This window comes from Equus quagga, chromosome 12 (genome assembly GCF_021613505.1).
Source record: "Equus quagga isolate Etosha38 chromosome 12, UCLA_HA_Equagga_1.0, whole genome shotgun sequence".
Taxonomy (NCBI): domain Eukaryota; kingdom Metazoa; phylum Chordata; class Mammalia; order Perissodactyla; family Equidae; genus Equus; species Equus quagga.
Window position 1 is genome coordinate 80,932,531 of NC_060278.1, and position 23,918 is coordinate 80,956,448.

Sequence of the window (23,918 nt, forward strand, 5' to 3'; positions counted from 1 at the left end):
TTACTCAATAGGAAAAAATTGTCTTCATTTATTTTTATATTTTTTAAAGCATTTTCTTTTAAAGATTGACAGCTGAGCTAACATCCATTGCCAATCTTTTTTTTTTTTCTCTTCTTCCTTTCCCCTAGTCCTCCAGTACATAGTTGTAGGTCCTTCTAGCTGCACTATGTAGGATGCCACCTCAGTGTGGCTTGATGAACGGTGCCATGTCTGCGCCCAGGATCCAAACCAGCAAAACCCTGGGCTGCCAAAGTGGAGCACGCGAACTTAACCACTTGGCCATGGAGCCGGCCCCTGTGTTCATTTATTTTTCCAACATATTAGTACCTAGTCCAGGTACACTATGTCATTGGCTGTCCCCAAGATCTAATCTGCTTTCAAAGAGATTTCAAGATTTCTTTTCAGAAGAGTGTTGCATCATTGTTAGCTAAAGTCATTAGGGACCAGAAAACAGCTTCCAAGACAAGATCCAAGCCTTTAAACAGGTTCTTGTGGTTTTTCACAAAGATTTTAAACTCCCATTTGTTGTCAAACTGGTCAGGTATTCAAGTGATTGATTATCTGCATAAAACATTAAATATTCCATAAGCTCTATAGCACATGTACAGACAAGTGAGGAAGGATAACACCTCACTTGAAGGAGTAATGGATTTGGCTAGTAAAGATTTACAGTTGACTGACTCATAATTGTTTAAGAAAGCATTTTTCTCTTTAAGTTTTTAAATAGGGCCTAATTTTCAAAGCCAAAACTGAGACACTAAAAATTTTTGTACTGTGTTGTTCAAAGAGTTTTATCAAGTAAAAGAAGAGAAAATTGAATTTTCTTAGCTGTATGTCTAACAGTTTTTAGTGTTTGCACAATATATGATTATGGTTAAGATAAATGCCATCATCAGATATCTTTCAACAAAAACTCATTGTTGCCACCAGTGTTTTGGGGCATTTGCTTACTGATGGTCAAATTCTAATGAATTTAGTATGTAGTTACTGATTTTCTGAAAAGTGAATTTCATTCTTCATAGAAAGTGAGTCTTTTCTGAAGTTCTCACAAAATGTAATCACTTCTTATATCTTATAGATATATGATTTATAGGTTTTGCTCAGAGAAATAAATTAAGTACTTAGCTAATATAATTATAGCATTTAGGAAATTTTTTTTTTAAATCTCTTTCCAGAAATTTCCTTTTTTTTAATTTAAAATTTCTGTAGTATTAGTTTGCTTAATACTTACATAACATTTATCATTTTTTTTAAATTAGGAATTAGCCATGGCACAGACAAGACCTCATAGCATTAAAATATATTCTTTTTTTCAGACCTACTAAATTTTTTAGTAATTCCTCTACAAATAATGACTTAATTCAGAAATTTGTGAATTTAATATTTGAAAGCAAATTATTTTTTAAAAGACAAAAATAATACTAACAGTAACAAAATATAAAAAAAAGAAAAGTTTGGGACCAGCCCCGTGGCCTAGTGGTTAAGTTCCTGTGCTCTGCTTCAGTGGCCCGGGGTTTTGCTGGTTCGGATCCTGGGTGCAGACATGGCACTGCTCGTTAGGCCATGTTGAGGTGGCATCCCACATGCCACACCTAGAAGAACCCACAACTAAGATACACAACTATGTACCAGGGATCTGGGGAGAAAAAGCAGAAAAAAAAAAGATTGGCAACAGTTGTTAGCTCAGGTGCCAATCTTAGAGAAAAAAAAAGGAAAGGTTCATTAAGGAAGAGTTACCATATATAAAATATTCTGAAATGTATAACTCATAGTACAGTTTTTATTACTGTGTCAAAGAATTAATTAAGCCTTTAACTTTTTTGTTTTCAGAAAAACACTAATATACCAGTTGTGATTCTGGGTAAATTTTTTGAGGAATAAGTTGTGAAACACCATTTACCTCATTGTATTCCTTTTAATAAGAAATAAGTAAAGACATAAAGAAAAAAATGATAGCAGTTGTTTTCATGCATTATCCTTGTATTTCATTTTATCCTTTCGGGATCCTTTTTTATTATTAAGCTAACAGAACAAGTAAGTGGGGATCTGCTACACTAAAATGAAATTATCTTGTTTAATCAGAGAAGTCAGTCATGTTCAAACATTTCTCAACTTCATTTACAAGTCATTGGTACCATTTTGAAAATTTAATCACGACTGAAGGAGTTAGTTCTCCCTTTCTGATGATCCTAGTTTGTTACTTTTAACCTTTCACATGTTAAGTTTGGATTTAATAGGTCATTTACAGTTAATCTGGAGATTCATGGATCCAGCTCCTCTAAAGTTGCCCAAGCCCATTTTTGAACATAACTTAAGCTCTTCAGCACTTTCCTTGGGAGCTCCTCTGTTCTCAGGCAGAGTTCCTTCCAGTCACAGCCAGACTCATCAGAAACATGGGAGGGACATAACTTAGGTCTAAACAAAACACCCACCACCAACCACATTCTTACACAACATTGTAGTATAGAGTCTATTGCCTGTGATAGAGCTATGGATAGATCACTGCTGGAGAACAAAAGAAGGACATCTTACCTTGAGAGGAGTGATCCTATTTCATAACGAATCGTATACTATTCTAATTGGTGTTTGTTATTCATCTCTCTCTCCAGATAGATATTTGTTTATTCTGTTTGTTGTATCTCAAATACCCAGAACAGCGCCTGGCACAATATTGGCACTCAGTAAATGTGTCTTGGGTAAATGAAAGAATGATGTCCCTAGTAGGAAGTCACTAGATGCGCATAAAGCTGAAAAATCAAGAAGTAGCAACACAGCAAAGATAGAGACATGGAAGTAAATATCAAAATAGTGAGCTAAAGGGGAAAAAATGGTTATCTGTGGAGAAGAGGGCAGAGGACTGCTGATTTTTCTTGTTACTAACCCTGTAGAACTATGTATGACTTTTAAATATAGTGCATATATAATTTTGATAAAATTAAAAACTAAAAAGGAAAATTTGTAAATGAAGTTTAGAACCAAGATAATAACAATAGAGCTAGAGAGGGTGATAGGTATAGTTGTGATAAATATTTGGGAGGTGAAAATGAACAGAATTTGGTGACTGGACATTAAGGAAAAGAAAAGGATTAGCTTAGAGTCTTTCCTGGACTTCTGGTTCAGGCACCTTGGGTGGATAGCAGTCCCTTCACAGAAATAGAAAATGGATGGGTGTGTTTGGGGTGAAAGGATGATAAATTCTGTTTCAGATATGGGAGGATGGAGTTCTTTGAGTAACAGTCAAGATGTTTAGTACACAGTTGGATATACAGGTCTAAAGCTTATGAGAAGTCTGATCTGGAAATAGGAGATCATGTAATAATAGGTGGAGGATGAAGCCAGGAGTGTCCCCTAGAGAGAACACTAGCACCCCTAGATAGAATATGTATCATGAAATAAAATAGGTCCCAGAAGATTCCTAGGGAAACATTGATATTTAAGAGGAACCCATAAAAAAGACCAGGAAGGAGGTGCTGGCCTGGTGGCATAGTGGTTAAGTTTGCACACTCCACTTCAGCAGCCCAGGGTTCATGTGTTCGGATCCCAGGCAGGGACCTACACACCGCTCATCAAGCCATGCTGTGGCAGCATCCCACATACAAAAAATAGAGGTGGATTGTTACAGATGTTGGCTCAGGGACAATTTTCCTCAAGCAAAAAGAGGAAGATTGGCAACAGATGTTAGCTCAGGGCCAGTCTTCCCCCCCAAAAAAAGACTAGGAAGGGATAGCAGGAGATAGGAGGTAAATCATGAGAGAGGTGCCCCACAAGTAGGGTTTCAATGGATTGAGTCAGTTTTGTCAGCTGCTTCCAGGGAGGTCCAGAAAGAGAAGAGTTGAAAAGTTCCTGTTATGTTTGACAGTTAGGTTTGCATCTACAATCTTAGAAAAGTTTCAGTAGTGTGGGTGCAGGGGTGATGAAAGGCAGGCTATAAGGGGGCAAAGCCTAACCAGTAGGTGAAACGAAAACAAGGAATATAACCTCCTCTTTGAAGAATCGTGGCTGAGAAAAGATTGGGATGGGTGGGCAGTTGTTGTGGAATCAAGGAAGTATTTTGGTGTTTGGTTTTTTTTCAAGATAGAGATTTAGGCATATTTATAAATATAACATTAAGGAGAATGAACTAATGGATTTATGAGAAAGAATGAGTCATGGTGGTAAGAAGAGACACCTCTAAAAGTTAGAGCAGTATTAATCCTAAGCAGGAGAATACCTTCTTTTTTTTTTTAGATTTTTTTCTTTTTCCTTTTTCTCCCCAAAGCCCCCAGTACATAGTTGTATATTTTTAGTTGTGGGTTCTTCCAGTTGTGACATGTGGGACGCCACCTCAGCATGGCCTGATGAGCAGTGCCATGTCCGCACCCGGGATTCAAACTGGTGAAACCCTGGGCCGCCGAAGCAGAGTGTGCAAACTTAACCACTCAGCCACAGGGCCAGCCCCGAGAATATCTTCTTAAGACAGAGGTGACAGTAACTGTAGAGAACAATACACATGTAGGTATATGTGGCTAGGAGCAAGAGAGCTGCATACCTGACAACCTTTCTTTCTCCATAAAGTAGGTGAAAATGTTAGGGAAGGAAGTGGTAGGAGAAAGCTTTAAGAGAGTGGCAGGGTTTGAAGTGAGTACTACATGGAAGCTTAGGATACTGAGTATGAATAGATAGAATTAGAGAGCAACGTGGAGAGTCTAGCTGAGAATGGAGACTACTTATTTGTAGTGGCCATAAGCTGGATGGTTTTATCATTTTCTCCAGCAGTGTTCAGCATTGTTAATTGTGTCCTCTTAGATACTTTTTTAGGAATAAATATTTATTAGGCTTTTACTGTGTCAGATCCTGTGCTGTGCACTGCAGTTAAACTAGGTAGTTTTATTGTCTTTATTTTACAGATGTTAAATAATTTTCCTACAAGCACACAGGTAAAAGTTGGTTAGAGCTGGGACTCAACCCAGTTGTATCTGGCCCCAGAGCATGTGCTCTTAACCACTTGAAAAATAATAATAAATTGCATTTATCAGGCTTCATTCCAAAATAATCATTTAAGAATTTCGTAATCACTCTCAAAAGGCAGATTTGTATATTGAGGCTATCTAAAATTTTTTTTTTATTTTGAAGCTGAGATTTTTTTAATAAAGATACTGCCTACTTTACTTTTCTTTTAAATATTGGATAACAAGCTACTTAAGAAAAAGGAAATAAAAAATATTATTCCCCATTCTTAGCTTCTTTCACCAAGTAAGTCACAATCTGTATTACTAGTATGTTTCTTGGAAGGAATAACAAAAAGATATTTGTGTTAAATGCATAGCAAATGCAAAATAAAATAGTGCAATCTAAAATATTAGGTAATTAGTGAGACTTAGAGTAAAGGAATAAGAAGTAAAGTGAAGTTAATTAAACTAGGACTTCCTAGAAGGGATGAATATTTGACCCACAGATTGAAGAAAAAAGTGAGCACAACTTGACCCATGCTGTGGCTGGAAGTAACGACGCTCTGGGAAAATATGCAGATCCAATTGAAAGAGTCAAATAGACAAATTTACAAATCAAGCCTCATTTTAATGAACTCTAGTGGAGTTCATTTTATTCCTTTGCACAACTGTACACTTCTCTTGGTACAACAAGCAAACAAGAAAAAAAACCAGGATATAGATGATTTGAACTACATGATTAATAAATTTGACCTAATTAGGAAAAACTTATAGTTTTAAAATCATGTATTAGACAAGAAAGACTTGAAAACCAATGATAGAAGTTTTCTTTTCATGGAGCTCAAAAAAACACAAACCAATTAAACCCAAAAGAGTAGAAAGAAGAAAACCAAAAAGCTAAGCACAGCAATCAATGAAATACAAAACAAATGTATGATAAAATCATTGAAACCAGAAGCTGATTCTTTGGAAAGATTAACAAAATTGATGAATCTCTAGAAAGGCTGATCAAGAAAAAGAGGAGAGAAGACATAAACTACTAATATCAAAATGAAAAAGGGGACATGACTACAAATCCTACAAACATTAAAAGATCACAAAGGATGTTATGAGCAACTTTATGCCAATACATTTGAAATTTTACTTGAATTATACATTTTCCTAGAAGAAGCATAGTGCATCAAAATTGATATATGAAATGGCATTTATGAAAAACCACAATTAACATACTCAACAGTAAAAGACTGAAAGCTTTCCCCCTAAGATCAGGAACAATGGACAAAGATGCCTGTTTTCACCACTGCTATTTAACATTGTACTAGAAGTTCTAGCCAGAGCAATTAGGCAAGAAAAGGAAATAGAAAGAATCCAACTGGAAAGACAAGTAAAACTGTCTCCTTTTTGAAGATGACATGATTCTATATACAGTCATGTAATGCATAATGACATTTCAGTCAATGACAGACCACATATACAACAGTGGTCCCATAAAATTAGTAGCATATAACCTCGGTTTGTAGTAGGCTGTACTGTCTAGGTTTGTGTATGTACACTCTGTGATGTTCACATAATGACGAAATGGCCTAACAGTGCATTTCTTAGAATGTGTCTCCATTGTTAAGTGACACATGACTGAATAGACAATCCCATAGAATCCACAAAAAAAATCTCCTAGAACTAATAAACAAATTGAGCAAACTTTCAGGGTGAAAAATCAACCCACAAAAATTAGTTGTAATTCTATACTCCAGCAAGCAACAATCTGAAAAGGAAATAAGAGAAACAATTCCATTTTCAATAGCATCCAAAAGAATAAAATTCTTAGGAATAAATTTAACCAAGAAGGTGAAAGGCTTATATACCAAAAACTACAAATTTTTGCTGAAAGAAATTAAATGGAAAGGCATCCTATGTTCATGGATGGAAGACTTAATATTATTAAGATGGCAGTACTCCTCAAAGCAATCTGCAGATTCAATGTAATCCCTATCAAAATTCCAGTAGCCTTTTATGCAGAAATGGAAAAACTAGTCTTCAATTCATTTGGAACTACAAGGGGTCCTGAATAGCCAAAATAATATTGAAAAAGAAAAAACAGGAAGACACAACACTTCCCAATTTCAAAACTTCCTACAAAGCTACGGTAATCAAAACATTGTGATAATGACATAAGAATAGAATATAAACCAAGGAAATAGAATTGAGAGTCCAGAAGTGAACCCAAACATCTATGGCTAATTGATTTTCAACAAGAGTGCCAAGACCATTCAATGGGGAAAGGATGTCTCTGTAACAGATGGTGAGACAACTGAATAACAGATGCAAAAGAATGAAGTTGAACCCCTACCTCACATCCTTTATAAAAATTAACTCAAAAATAGATCAATGACAGGCCAGCCTGATGGTAAAGCTGTTAAGTTCACGTACTCTACCTCAGCAGCCCAGGGTTCAGAGGTTCAGATCCTGGGCACAGACCTATGCACTGCTCATCAAGCCATGCTGTGGCAGCATCCCACATAGAAAAAATAGAGGAAGATTGGCACAGATGTTAGCTCAGGGCCAATCTTCCTCATCAAAAACAACAAGAACAAGAAAAAAAGATCAATGGCCTAAACATAAGAGCTAAAATCATAAAACTCTTGGAAGAAAACAGGAATAAATCTTCATGACTTCAAGTTGGCATGGGTTCTTAGATTTGATGCCAAAAGCACAAGCAACAGAAAAAGAAAATTGGACTTATAAAAATTAAAAACATTTATACATCAAAGAACATTATCAAGAAAGTGAAAAGCCAACCTTCAGAATGAGAAATATTTGCAAATCATATATCCGATAAGCATTTAATATCCAGAATAATATTTTTAAAAACTCTTACAACTCAACAATAAAAAGACTTCTAAGGGGCCAGCCCAGTGGCACAGCAGTTAAGTTTGCACGTTCTGCTTCTTGGCAGCCTGGGGTTCGCCAGTTTGGATCCTGGGTGCAGACATGGCACCATTTGGCCAAAGCCATGCTGTGATAGGCATCCCATGTATAAAGTAGAGGAAGATGGGCATGAATGTTAGCTCAGGGCCAGTCTTCCTCAACATAAAGAGGAGGATTGGCAGTAGTTAGCTCAGAGCTAATCTTCCTCAAAAAAAAAAAGCTGAATGTAAAAATAGGCAAAGGACTTAATAGCCATTTCTCCAAAGAAGATATACAAATGGCCAACAAGCACATGAAAAGATGTTCAGCATCATTGGTTATTAAGGAAATGCAAATTAAAATCACAATGAGATATACTTCATACCTACTAGGATGCTGTAATCAAAGATGTGAAAATTTTCAAGTCTTGCCAAGGATGTAGAGAAATAAGAACCCACATTGCTGGTGGGAATGTAAAATGGTGCAGCTGCCATGGAAAAGAGTTCAGTGGCTCCTTAAAAAGTTAAAGATAGAATTACCATATGACCCAAAAATTGCACTACTAGGTATATACCCAAAACGAAGAGATATATCCACATTGAAATTTGTACAGGAATGTTTTATAGCAGCCTAATTCATAATAGCCAAAGGTGTAAACAACCCAAATGTCCATCAACAGATGAATGGATGAACAAATTGTGGCATATACATACAATGTAATATTATTCAGCCATAAAAGGGAGTGTGAAGTACTGACACATGCTACAATTAGGACGAGCCTCGAAAATATATTAGACTAAATGAAAAGCCAGACAGAAAAGGTCACATGTTGTATGATTTCTTTTATATAATATATCCATAAGAGGAAAATCCATAGAGACAGCAGATTAGAGGTTACCAGGGGATGGGGGAAGGGAGGTGAATGGAGAGTGACTACTTAATGATTACCAGATGTTTTTTGGAGGGTGATGAAAAAATTTTGAAACTAGAGAGAATTGGTGGTTGCATAACATTGCACAACTAAATATCACTGTTATACACTTTAAGATGGTTAATTGGATGTTATGTGAATACAAATAAAGGAATAATAAAAATTTCATTAAAAACTGACCCGAGAAGAAATAGAAAATAATAATTATATATCTAATAGGAAATTGAATGTGTTATTAAAGCATTCCTACAAAGAAATTGCAAACCTGGTAACTTCACCAGGGAATTCCTCCAAGCATTTAAGGAAAAAATACCACTCTTATATGACTCTTCCAGAGAGTAGAAGTAGAAGAAATACTTTTCAATTCATATAATGAGGCCAGCATAATTTTGATTCCAAAGCCTGACAGGGACATTACAAGAAGGGAAATTATAAACTAATCTCTCATATGAACAAAGTATTAATAAAACAAATTCAGGAATGTGCAAAAAGGGTAGTAAATAACAACCAAGTGGGGTTTATTCCAGGAATGAAGGTTGTTTTAACATTTGAAAATCAATCCATACGACATTATAACAATAAAAAGGAAAAAAACCTGATGGGAACAATTGTTTGATAAAAATATCTATTCATGATTTTTTAAAAATCAAAAACCTAGAATACAAGGGAACTTTGTTTATTTGAATCAAGAGTATCTACAAAAAATCTAGAGAGGGCCTTGCCTGGTGGCGTAGTGGTTAAGTTTGCACGCTGCACTTCTGTGGCCTGAGATTTGCCAGTTCAGATCCCAGGTGCAGACCTACACACTGCTCATCAAGCCGCATCCCACATAGAATATAGAGGAAGATTGGCATAGATGTTAGCTCAGGGACAATCTTCCTCACCCCCCCCCCCCCAAAAAAAGAGAAAACATCATACTTAATAGTGATATATAGGTAGGGACATTCACTGTCACCACTTTTATTTAACATTGTACCAGAGGTCCTAGCAAGTGCAGGGAAAAAAAAGGAATGAAAGAAAAGAGGTGATATAAAGAATAAAGAAAATATGTAAAGATTATAAAGGCAGAGTTTAAACTGTCATTATTTGCTGACAGAATGATTGTGTATATTAAAAAACCCAAAAGGTTCTACAGATAAACTATACAGAGTTAATAAGTGAACTTAGCAAGTCACTAGATACAGGATCAGTATATAAAAATTCTTTTTTTCCTATGTAGTAGCAACAAAGGATTAGAAGAAGAAAAAAATGTAAACACCATTTATAGTATATCAAAAATTACCAAATACCTAGGAATAAATCTAATCAAAGATTTATAAGTGTCCTACCTACAAATGTGTAGAGAGAAATTAAGGAAGATCTAATAAATAGAGGAATATATTATGTTCATAGGTTGGAAACTCAATCTTGCAAAGATGTCAATTCTTTCCCAGTTGACCTAAAATTCCATACACTCTCAGTCAAAATCCCAACAGATTTATTTGTCAAAATTGACAAGCTTATGAAATTTATATGGAAATGCAGAGGACCAAGAATAGCCAAGACAGTAGTAAAGAATAAAGCTTGAGGGGTCAGCCTGGTGGCATAGCGGTTAAGCTTGCACGTTCCACTTTGGCTGCCTGGGGTTCGCCGGTTTGGATCCCATGTGCAGACATGGCACTGCTTGGCAAGCCATGCTGTGGCAGGCGTCCCACATATAAAGTAGAGGAAGATGGGCACTGATGTTACTGCAGGGCCAGTCTTCCTCAGCAAAAAGAGGAGGGTTGGCAGGAGATGTTAACTAAGGGCTAATCTTCCCCCCCCCCCCCAAAAAAAAAGAAGAAGAAAGCTTGAGGACTTACATTACCAGACCCCAAGACTTTTACAAAGCTCCAGTACTTAAAACAGAGTGCTATTCACCTAGCAGCCAGATCTTGGTTTCTTAAATACTGTTCTCCAATAAAGGGGACTAAGATTCTTTGGAAGAAGTGGTTAATTGTACAGCTAGGGCATGAAAATGCAAGATGAGCCTGGAACATCTTTTGGTCCCAGTAAGCAAGGAAATGCATGGAAAAGGATGAGGGCAGGTTGAAAGGACACAGGAGTCAACCTGGTAGAACTCCTAAAGGTCAAGCCTAAATCAATTTGAGCAAGAAAATACATAATGATCATGTTGTAACCCATAGACTAAAGCAAATATCCATGAGTCCATACTGATATAAATAAATGAGGGAGAAGGGACATCTCTTCCTTACGGAAGAATTCCAATTAATAAATGGACAAGGGATTAGGAGACTACAGAACCACCACCAGGCAAACACTAACATAATTGTTGCAAGCAAAATGGGTGCTAAAATCAGTGGGCAAAAGCTTGAGGAAAAATAGAATATTTGCGTAATTTCAGCATATCTCCCCCACGATATTGATCAGTTACAAAGCGGAAAATTGTAACTTTACAGTGGAGAGACCCAGTAGACACTGCCATAACCAAGTATCATGGTTAATGTGTCAAAATCTTGAAAGACAAGGGGAAAAAAAAGGAACTGTCACATATTGGAGACAGCTAAGGAGACCTTATGAGATGCAAGGTGGGATTTTGGATTGTACCGTAGAACGAGAAAAGGTTATTAGTGAAAAAACTGGTTAAATTCAAATAAAGTCTGTTTAGTTATTATATATCAATATTAATATCAATATCATATCAGTGTTATTTTCCTGGTTTTGATTATTGTACTATGGCTGTGTAAGATGTGAACAATGGAAAACCTGGGAGAAAGGTATATGTGACCTCTGCTATTTTTTGCACCTCTTCTGTAAGTCTGAAATTACAAAATAAAGGTTTTCTTTAAAAAACTAGCATGATATTGACACTGTACATTAGTTTCCCAGGGCTGCTATAACAAAGAAACACAAAGTGGGTGACTTAAAACAACAGAAAGTTAATCTCACAGTTCTGGAGGCCAGAAGTCCAAAAATCAAGGTGTCGGCAGGGCTGTGCTCCTCTGAAGGCTCTAGGGAAAGATCCTTCCTTGCCTCTTCTAGTTGCTGGTGGTTACCAGCAATCCTTGATATTCTTTGGCTTGTAGCTGCATCGCTTCAGTTTCTGTCTCTGTCTCTGTCTTCACCTGGCCTTCTTCCCTGTGTCTCTGTGTGTCCTCTCTTCTAAGGACACCAGTCATATTGGATTTAGGATCTACTCTAATCCCAATATGACCTCATTCTAACTAATTAATAATCTGCAAAGATTCTATTTCCAAATAAGGTTACATTCTGAGGTTCCAGTTGGACATGAAATTTTGAGGGGATACCATTCAACTCAGTACACAAGAATAGGCAGATAGACCAGTGGAACAGAATAGGAACTCTAGAAACAGACCCACATATTAGGTCTGACTTAAGACAGATGTGCCACTGCAAGGTGTGGAAAATGAGGGTCTTTTCATAAATGAGTCAAATGAAAATCTGCATGTGGATAGAAAGAATCTTGACCCCTACATGACATCATACATAAAGACTAATTTCAGATGGATCATAGACCCAAATGTGATAGGTAAAATAACAAATAGTTTTCACAATACACAGAAGAGAATATCTTCATGATCTAGGGGTAGGCAAAGATTTGTTTAACTAGACACAAAAGGAACTACCCTTATTGGAAAGAGTTGATAAATTGGACTTAAATTAAAAGCTTCTGTTCATCAAAAGATACCATTAAGCAAATGAAAAGGCAGGCCATAGAGTAGGAAAAGATAATTGCAGTACATAGACCTAACAGCTGACTTGCATCTAAAATACATGAAGAATTCCTACGCATCAATAAGAAAAAGGTAGACAACTCATTTTTTTTAAATGGGAAAAGTCTTGAACAGGCATTTCATAAAAGAAGATATTGAAATGGGCAATAAGCATAAGAAAGGGTTCTTAAGCTCCATTTGGGAAATGAAATTAAAACTGAAATGAGATAACACTGAACACCTACCAGATTGACTAAAATTTTTTACGCTGACCCTACCAAGCAGTGGCAAAGATGTGTAACAACTAGAACTCTCATGCATTACCTATAGGAGTAGAAATTGGTACAAGGACTTTGGACCAACAATTCTACTCCTAGGTGTATACTCAACAGAAATGAGTCTATATGTCCACTAAAAGATATGTAGAAGAATTTGTATAGCAGCTTTATTCATAATAGCCCAAAAACTGGACGTAATCTAAATATTCATCAACAGGAGATGGGTAAATTGTTTAATATTCATACAGTGGAACACTCTGTCAGTCAAAAAAGACAGAAATATTGCAACAACATGAATGAGTTTCACAAGTCATTGCTGACTGGAAGAAGCCAACACAAAAGAGTATATACCAAATGATCCATTTATGTGACGTTCAAGCAATACAAGGAATAGTTAATCTGCAATGATAGAAATCAGGATAATTGGGTACCTCTAGGGGTGGATATTGATTAGGAGGAGTCATTTCAGAGGTGCTGGAGGCATTCTACATCATGATCTGGGTGATAGTTACACTGAGGGGTGTGTGTGTATATATATGTTTAATATTTAGCTGTAGTCTTAACATTAGATCTATGTTACTTAAATTTTTTAATAAAAAATGTGATGTATTAAATATTGAAATAAATGGACTATCACTATAAAGAGAATTGAGCCTTCATTGAAATATTTGTTGTATTGAGATTTTGTTTTAATGAGATTTCGCTTGAACTTAATTTGGCTGACATTTTATGGTTCACTAGTCACTTTCTCATAACATAACAGATATATCATTTGGGTTATTCCAGGATAGAGATTGATTTTAAACCATAAATTATATAAATTAATACGAAAAATTAGTTTTTAAATTTTTTTCAAATTGTTATATTGGTATCTCAATGCTCATTTCTGTCTTTTAGGCTAAGACATCAAGCACACAAAGAATTTTATGCCTACAAACAGGTGAGAAATTTCCTTAAGATTGGCTTTGATTGTGTTTTTTAACGAAAAAATGAGAACTCAGATTTCCACTTACATTTTAAACTGGGACTGGATTTACTTGTGTTCATTTTAGCATTTTACTTGCCAGTTTACAGTACAAAATAGATCAACTTCAAATATTCTCCTTTTCTTTCCTAAGTATTTTTGAAATTATAGAAAGTTCAGATAATATAATAATATAATTTAACAGAACTTTAGCCAACATTTTGCAAAAGAAAATCGTATAGCTTATAATCCTTAAATTTACTGTTATCCTAATTAGAGTTCAGAAATTCCATTAAGTGAATTTTTTTCCTCCTTCTGCTTTAGAAGACACGTCAGAGATGACCAGCTATGTTAGAGTGACCTCATTTCTTCCCCATTGTACTTTAAATGTTAGTTCATGTCACATCACTAGAAGTCCAGATACTTGGATCATCGCTATTAACCCCTAACCCTTTGTCCTATCCCTTTACTGATTTGTTCTTTAAGATAATAAACTTAGCTTTTCTTGAAGATCAAGTAAAATTTATTTTGTTCTTCCATGTGCCATCCATTAACATTTTACCACTGACACCAAACAATGGGCCTAGGTGTTCCTTAATTTTCTTTTTGGCCCTAAGCATAAAATTATTTTTGTTGTCATTAGGTTTTTTGGGGGCTAACTTCAGCTTATTTGGGTCTTTAACCTTACTGACCTGATGTTACAGAATCATGTCACCATTTTAGGATTCCATATCTTTTTGTCCATGTCTCTTTGAAATCTGAACTCATTGGTGAGTTTCTTAGATGTCCACACTGATGTCCCTAGGTAACCCCACGCTCTTCCCCAGAGGTCTCACGTGGGATTCACACACAACTTGAATGTTTTAGTTTGTCTCAATTCTATCATAATCTTGACTACCTACAAGATATTTGTATGTAAGCTAACTAGGAAGTAAAATTGGCCTTGGTGGTCATTTAAAAGTTGAAATTGACTGATAGAACTGATAAAGCCACAGGACAGTAAAAATGGTCTTTAAAGTATACTGAATTGGAAATTTAGTATATCCCTGCCTAGGTGGATGGTTGCTTCTGGTTGTGATTTCTGAAAATGAGATTTGCCCTCAAAACCATGTTTGGTTCAGAAATGTAAGATACTCAAAATTGAGAGATTTTCCCCAAATTTCACTTGCCTGTGTTTTCACTTTAAGATGAAATATAATTCTAATAAATTAACTTTACTCTCAGAAATTTTCTTTTTAAATAGTAATCTGCCCTTTTATCACTTGGCATTCCTTTTAACTGATATTCAGTCACCACAAAGTCAAATTAGGGATAGCACCTGGATGAATTTTAAGCCCATTCACATAATTCTGGGTAGAGCTAAAGTTTCTGAGGATAGTGATTTATAATAATAGGCAAAACTTCCAGAATTAAGATTGATCTTACTTTTTAATCTTTTATGAATTAGTAATAAGTCAGTCCCATCAGCCAGTGCTGTGTTTTACTGAATCATGAGACAATCGGCCTCATTTATTTTCCCCCATATTAGCCCTTAGTCCAGATGGGCATGTGTTAATGTCTTTTCCCAAAAGTTAATCTATTCTCAAACAGATTTTAAAATTGCTTTCCAGGAGAGTATTGTATCATTGCTCAAGTTAAAGGAATGTTGCTAAAAGGTTCTGTCTCAAACTGTGAAAGAGGTTCTCTCCAATATTGCATATGGGGGAAATGAGCTATATATACAAAAGAAAAATATTTGTGAGTATAGTGAGAAATATTTTAAACTACAGATTTAAATGGGTATAAGAACATACTTTTTTGTCTTACAGGTTATATTAAAAGAGAAAGTAAAAGAACTGAATTTACATGAGGTAAGTAGCCTATAAATATTTTAATATTTTCTTGAGCTATTTTCTAATAGAAGTAGTATGCTGTGGTATGCTTAAACATCTTTATTTTCAGAAGGCGAAAGAAATTAGGCTCATTTCGATCAGCATAATAGAATATTTGAGAGTGAGGTCACATAAAAATCAGTTGTATGAAGACTTTAAGAGAGTAACGTAAGTCATATTTTTAAGAGATGGCACCAATGTAAGATTTCATAGCAGAGATGCTGCTTGCTGTCCATGCTATATGTATAGGAGATAGATACAGTTTTTCTACTCAAGATGAATTTGCATTAATTTCACTCTTGAAAATGTTCCCAGCAGCCCCTTCTTACCACCTGCACAAAAAAGACAGTGATTACTTCATGAGGGTGGGAGTTTGGGGAGGCGAGGCAAAGGAATGGAATAGGGAAGAACATAGAAGGAGAGAGACGAATCCTCAGGATTGTCTAGTGACGAGTTTGCATGATTGGTTCACAAGTGGCACAAGTGTTCACTATGCTATTATGCTTTGTAACTTAAATACAAAAGTGTGTATATCTTGCTGGGCACCTTCAGACACCTTAAGTCTGTAAGAATTTTTTTCATTTTATTCCTTGTGTTGCCTCTGACTACAAATATTCAGAATTTTTATTTTTAACTTTAGGGCCCTTTCTCATCTTCCCTGTCTGAGTTTCTGAATTGGTGTTTAAAGCCAGGAAAAGCTGGAAATTGCACATTGTAATATCTGTGTTTTATATAGTCTAACTGTGGTGAAGCTACATTGCCAGTCTTCTTGATCCTTTTATCAAGATGTAATATCCCTCCTCTTCCCTGGTAATTTTCTTTGCTTTGAAATCTTTGATATTAATATAGCCACTCTAGCTTTCTTTTGATTAATGTTTGCATGGTATGTCTTTTCCATATTTTTATTTTCAGTCTATCTATATAATTATATTTGAAATGAGTATTCTTATAGACAGTACATAGCTGGGTCATTTTTTTAAATCTACTCTGCCAATCTGTCTTTTAACTAATGTGTTTAGACCATTTACATTCAATGCAATTATTGATATGTTTGGAATTAGGTCTACCATTTTGTTGTCTTCTGCTTTTCCCTCTCTTTTTCTTTCTTCTAGTTCCCTTTTCCTGCCTTCTTTTGGGTTATTTGAACATTTTTCTTACTCCATTTTATCTGTTGTGATTTTGACTTTATCTTTTGTAGAATTTTTTAGTGGTTCCTTAAGGATTACAAAATAAATACTCAGAATGAATTTTTTAGCACTTCACTTGGAATGTAGAAACCCTACTGCCATGTAGATCCCTATACCTTTTCCCCTTTTATGCAATAGCTGTCATATTACACCTGTATACATGGAAAATCCCGTCAGACGATGTTATATTTTTTACTTTTAACTATCAAGTATATTTTAAAGAATTTAAGAGAGGAAGAATAGTCTGTTATATTTATCCAGATATTTACCATTTCTGTTGCTCTTCATTCCCACTATTCCAAGTTTCCTTCTTTCTGATGAATTTCTTTTAGTTACTCTTTCAGAGCAAATCTACTGTCTATAAATTCTGTTACTTTGCCTTTATCCAAGAATGTCTTTATTTCACTTCATAACTCTGGGTTGACAGTTCTTTTCTTTCAGCACTTTAAAAACGTGCCATCTCCTTCTGGCCTCCATGGTTTCTGATGAGATATTCACAGTCATTTGAATCATTGATCAATCCCCTATCAGTAATGCATCATTTTTCTCTGGCTGCTTTTAAGACTTTTTTCTTTGTCTTTAGTTTTCAGCAGTTTGATTATGATATGGTGTGCATTTCTTTTGATTTATCATGCTTGAGATTTCCTAAGCTTCATAAATATGTAGGTTTGTCTTTCACCAAGCTTGGGACATTTTCAGCCATTATTTCCTGAAATTTTTTTCCTACATTGCACTCTTTCTATCCTGCCACCCCACCAGAGAAGGCTTCATCCACCTGCCGTGGCCATATGGGCCAGTCAGAGCATGCATAGCCTTGCAGAACCCTGAGCCCACATCCACAGTACAGTGGTACAGCCATTCACATACCTTTTGAATTCGAACAAGTTTGGGTCCATTCCCTCTTTCCTCGGGCGGTATTGACTGTATGTACAGAAAGGAAAGGAGAACCGGCTCCCCTCTATATCTCAAGAGCATCTGGGATCCTAGCTGCACAAGGACCAGGAAGAGCCATCTTACGGTCAGTTTTCCTGGGTGAGGCAGGGAGTGGATAAGGACTCATGTGGCAGACATGCTGTGGCCCTGTTCTGCCCTACTTTCCACAGGAAGAGACTGCAGAAAGGTAACCCCATCAGAGTTGCCCCCTGTGTAAAGTGGAGTTAAGGACATCTTTTCCTTCTCCTCACCTCCCCACAGGTTCATCCCCTTCCCTTTGCTCCAGTGAGGAGGTAGCTCTGGTGGTGCAGTTTTGCCACATCCCTTACTTACGTAGGAGGAGATTTAAACCCACTCAGTCTTGCTAGGATTATTGATCAGTCTTCTTATAAATCACATTCCTGGATTTTATTTTTATTTTATTTTTTTTGTTTTAAGATTGGCACCTGAGCTAACATCTGTTGCCAATCTTTTTTTTTCCTTCTTCTTCTCCCCAAAGCTCCTCAGTACATAGTTGTACACAGTAGTTCTAGGTCCTTCTAGTTGTGGCATGCGGGACACCATCTCAGCATGGCTTGATGAGTGGTGCCATGTCTGCGCCCAGGATCCGAACCAGTGAAACCCCAGGCCACTGAAGTGGAACGTGCGAACTTAACCACTCAGCTATGGGGCTGGCCCCCCTGAATTCTATTTTTAAATTAGTATGCAAATTTTTGGAGCCCAATTGAGGTTTGTCCCAGTTTTAAATTGTTAAAATAGTTAAAAACAAATCCTATGTAGGAAGCTGACAATATATAGGACCCTAGAGATTGAGTGGGCAGAGTATAGTCCCTCCCTTCCCTCAAGGAATACTGGTCCCATGGGAGAGAAGGTCCCAAGTCAGTGAGGCAGTACAGTAATGGGCCGAGCACATGAACACATGAGGGCCATGTATTCATGGCCCACTGTACTTCTTTGGAACAAAAAAGTTGGATCTTGGGCCGGCCCTGTGGCTAAGTGGTTAAGTTCATGTGCTCCGCTTCAGTGGCCCTGGGTTTTGCCGGTTTGGATCCTGGGCACAGACAAGGCACCGCTCATCAAGCCATGCTAAGGCGGCATCCCACACAGCACAACCAGAAGGATCTACAACTAGAATATACAATTATGTACTGGGGGGCTTTTGGGAGAAGAAGGAAAAAAAAAAAAGATTGGCAACAGATGCTAGCTCAGGTGCCAATCTTTTTTTTAAAAAAAAAGCTATTAAAAAAGTTGGATCTTCCCTGAGTAGCACACGCATCCTTAGGTTGTTCTCATAGCTCTCAAAGGGTATCTTTTGCCTTTGGAGATGATGTGATATCCTCATAACCATTCAAGGAAAAGCATAATAATGAGTGCCCACTACCACCATCATAGAATGATTATCTATTTAAAAGAAAACCATTTTAAGTAAATCACCTGAGCTGTGGGTCATTTTTCTTGTGTGACGTCTTCCCTACATGGTTCTCTATTCCCTAGTTTGCATTTGAGGTAAATTTATCAAATCCTTACTTCTTGGACATTTTAGAGGTCATGCACTCTGTGAATACTAGAAAATTAGGCCTCTTTCCAGTGTACATTTGTAGTCACTGTAAAGTCATTTTTTTCCCTTGAATTTGTTTTATTTATGGGTATAATCTCAGTGTAAAGTATATGGAATCATGTATACAAGGTGTCAATATTACCAAGATGTCTGTTTCTTCATATAATTGTCTTAGGAGCAGGGGAACTAAACTTCAAAAAATTTAGAGAAGGTAAGTATAATTCTTTATTTTGCATTTGTGGAAATTGAGTTTAAGAAAATTGAGTAGAATGGACACATCATCCAGCTTCTGAGTGTGGGAAAAGAATGTCACCCTATCTGTTTGAGTCTAGAGCCATCATATTGTGATGCCCCTACTACTCCCAAAGACTTGAAGCTTCTGTTCCCCAAGCTACAAAAAATTACTTTGGAGCAACTTGACCCAGCTTCCTGCTACTCTCTGCAGATGCCATCAATTAAGGACCTTTCCAACTTTTAATGTGTAAAACAAACTCAAATATCTATAGACTGACTAGTCAGTAAATATATGTTCCTAACCCAGCTTCTGACAAGGCTGACGTTATCACAGGATCCATTCTTTGACTTCAAAAAATGAAGAGTGATGGGGAACACTTCGTATCTCACTCTATGAGGCTGGTATTACCCTAATATCTAGAGCAAAGACGTCACAAAAAAAGAAAACTCCAAACCAATATCCCTTATGAATATAGGTATAAAAATCCTCAAGAAAATACAAGCAAACCAAATCCAGCAGTTTATAAAAAAGATTATATACCATATGCTAATGGAATTTATCCCAGGAATGCAAGATTGGTTCAACAAAGGAAAATCAGTCAATGTAATACACCCTATTGAGAGAATAAAGGGGGGACACATGACCACCTCAACAGTTGGAGAAAAAGCATTTGACAAAATTCAACATTCTTTTATGATAAAAACACTCAGCAAACTAGGAATAGAAGGGAACTTCCTCAACTTGACAATTTGGGCATCTATGAAAAACCCACAGCTAACATCATACTTAATGGTGAAAGACTAAAAGCTCTTCCCCCTAAGATCAGGAACAAGACAAGGATGCCTACTCTTATCACTTTATTCAATATTGTACTTGAGGGTCTAGCCAGAGCAGTTAGACAAGAAAAAGTAATAAAAGGCATCCAGATTAGAAAGGAAAAAGTAAAACTATATTTGCAGATGACGTGATTTTGTAAATACAGAAAACCCTAAAGAATCCACCAAAAATCATGAGAGCTAATATATGAGTTCAACAAATTTCCAGGATGCAAGATCAATATACAAAAATCAGCTGTATTTCTATGCACTGGCAATGAACAATCCAAAAATGAAATTAAGAAAACAATTCCATTTACAATAGCATCAAAAAGAATAAGATACCTAGGAATAAATTTGACAAAAGAAGCTGAAACTTGTATCCTGAAAACTACAAAACATCATTGAAAGATATTAAAGACCTAGATAAATGAAAAGACATCCCATGTTCTTGGTTTGAAAGACTTACTATTGTTAAAATGGAAGTATTCCCCAAAATATTTACAGAATCAACACAATCCCTATCAAAATCTCAGCTGCCTTTTTTTTTAAAAAAAAAGAAATTGACAAGCAGATCCTAAAATTCACATGGAAATGCAAGGGACCCAGAAAAGCCAAAAACAATGTTGAAAAAGAAGAGAGTTGGGGGACTTCACACCTCTTAATTTCAGAACTTGCCACAAAGCTACAGTATTTAAGACAGTGTGATACTGGCAGATGGATAGACATACAGATCAATGGAATAGGATTGAGAGTTCAGAAATAAATCTATACATTTATGGTCAACTGATTTTCAACAAAGGTGCCAAGACAAGTCAATGAGAAAAGAATAGTCTGTTCAACAAATGGTGCTGGGATAACTAGATATCCACATGTGAAAGAATGAAGTTGGAGCCCTGCTTCACACTGTTTACAAAAATTAATTTTAAAATGGATCAAAGACCTAAATGTAACGACTAAAATTACAAAACTCTTAGAAGTAAACCTAGATATAAATCTTCATGGCTTTTGATTAGACAGTGGTTTCTTAGATAGACAACTAGAGCACAAGCAACCAAAGAAAAAAATAGATAAGGTGAACTTCATCAAAGTTAAAAACTTTCACGCTTCAAAGAACATTATCAAGAAAGTAAAAAGACAACCCTGAGGGAGAAAATATTTGCAAATCTTATCTCCGATAAGAGTATAGTATCCAGAATATATGAACTCGCGCAACTCAGTAATAAAATGCCTACAAAATAAAAAGATCTACAAATATTTTATCCCAGTCATTTCAACCCAACAGAGACTTTTTCAAAACAAATTTTTTTAATTGGATGAAGCCTGATTTATCAATTTTTTTTCTTTGGTCACTTATGCTTTAGGGGTCATATCATGCTTTTGGTGCCTATGGATGTCCAATTGCTCCAATATCATTTGTTGAAAGGCTGTCCTTCCTCCATTGAAATGCTTTTGCACCTTTGTCAAAATCAGTTGGCTGTCTGATAAGGGATTTGTGTCTAGAATATATAAAGAACACTTACAACTCAATAATATAAACAAAAATAACCCAACTGAAAAATGGGCAAAGGATTTGAATAGACATTTCTCCAAAGAAGATAAACAAGTGGCAAATAAGCACAACATCATTAGTCATTAGAGAAATGCACATCAAAACCACAAGAAGATACCACTTTACACCACCTAGGATGTCTATAACCGAAAAAGACAGACAATAATAATGATCAGATATGGAGAAATTGGAACCCTTGTACACACCGGTGGAAATGTGAAGTGGAGCAGCCACTTTGGAATACAGTTTAGTAGTTCCTCGAAAAGTTAAACATAGTTACCATATGACCCAGCAATTCTACTCCTAGGTTTATACCCCAAACAATTGAAAATTCAAACAGATGCTTGTACACCAGTGTTTAGAGCAACATTATTCACAATAGCCAAAAGGTCGAAACAACCCAATTGGCCATCAACAGATGAATGGATAAACAAATATGGGATATCCAAGTAATGGCATACTATTTAGCCATAAAAATGAAGGAAGTTTTGATTTGTGTTACAACATGGATAAACCTTGAAGGCATCATTCTATGTAAAAGAAGACAGACAGAAAAGACCACGTATTGTATGATGCCATTTCATGATTCCATTCTATTCTGGAAATGACCAGAAGAAAGAAATCCATCAAGACAGAAAGTTGATTAGTGGTTGCCAGGGACTGGGGAGAAGGTGGGATGGGGAGTGACTGCTTATGGGTGTGAGCTTTTGAGAGCAGGTGATGAAAATGTTCTGGAATTAGATAGTGGCGATGGTTGCACAACTCTTTGAATATACTAAAAACTGCTGAATCGTATAATTTAAAGAGGTGAATATTATGGTATGTGAATTTTATCTCCATTTTTAAAAAGGGAGGGGAAGTCACACTGGAGAAATAATCTGTTGTTGAAATACTGGAAAGTAAAGCTTATTTGCAAAATCTGATCTGTAAAGTTGTGAAATTAGTTTGACCCTTCAGGGAACTTCTAAGAAGTCAGAGCTGAGACTTTTCTCTTCGTGATTGCCCTTGGCTTTTGGTTGCCTTTAGCAATTAAAATGTCAGAATTTGCCTTTTTTTTTTCAGGTGACTATGATTTTAGAATTTAAGAAGAACATAATAGCACACTATAACCATTAATGGTAACTCCATTTTCAAAAGGCTATAAATCTAATTTTGCCTGGAAAACTAAACAAATAAAAATGAGAGATTTGTCCAACTTCTTGCCTTTTGGTAGGATCAACACTGAATCTCCAGAGGGCAGAGCCAGCAGCCCTGACCCTGTCTCAGGAGAAGGCTATGCTGGGAGAGAAGCTGGGTGTTACAAGGCCAGAGGGCCCGTTCACACAGTCTAAGAGGTGGAAACATCATTCCCCTTTATAGAAGCTGAGGCCCAAAAGATCTCCCCAAGGCTGGAACTGCTAGTTTCTCATCTTTACTCCCAGCTTGTTCTCAGCCTACTTGCAGAAAACAAAACCGGGCTTGAAAATTGTGTTCCCATCACAACATTTAAACATGAATAAAAGCAACTGGTACTGGTAGACTGATTGCCTTACTGCCTCCTCAGCCGTGCCCCCCAGCCTGAGCTGATGACAGTCCTGTGAGGGAGGCAGGGCAGGTAGTGTTCTCATTTTACAGATGAAAGAACAGAGCTTAAGAGGCATCATGATAGCAGAGGTCACACAGCTAGTAGGTGTCTGAGCCAAGGCCAGCCGCCTGTCCTGCCTTCCTCCCTACTCTCCTGCTGTCTTGGCAGTAATGCTGAATCTGACAAGACAGTTATCCATTCTCCTCCTCCTGTGAAGATCCCATCTGCTGTATACACAAGGCCCTGAGAGCTCCCTGGAGAAGGGTGTTGGAAGACCAACATCCACAGAACTGGCCACGGGGCACCAAGAGCCACTTGTCCTTGTTACACAACCTAAGAAGACTGAATTACATGTTATAGGTTAAGAAACAGGTGCCAGGAAGGCCATGTCAGCAGTGTGGGCAAGAAACGTGATGGTTGAAACAGGATCTCTAGAAATGGACAGGGAAGCAAGCAAGGAGGAGTTCAGGCTTTGGGCAAGAGAC

At 36.6% G+C, this 23,918-nt stretch overlaps 1 protein-coding gene across 1 annotated transcript in view; it reads left to right on the forward strand.

Moving 5' to 3' along the window:
• The window catches only part of RNF24 (ring finger protein 24), a 54,291-nt gene that overhangs the window by 19,632 nt on the left and 10,741 nt on the right, over positions 1 to 23,918 (forward strand). Inside the window, exons 3-4 of the mRNA XM_046679072.1 lie at positions 13,652 to 13,694; positions 15,527 to 15,568. Coding sequence (XP_046535028.1) covers positions 13,652 to 13,694; positions 15,527 to 15,568 — 85 coding nt within the window. The remainder of the gene's footprint in view (positions 1 to 13,651; positions 13,695 to 15,526; positions 15,569 to 23,918) is intronic.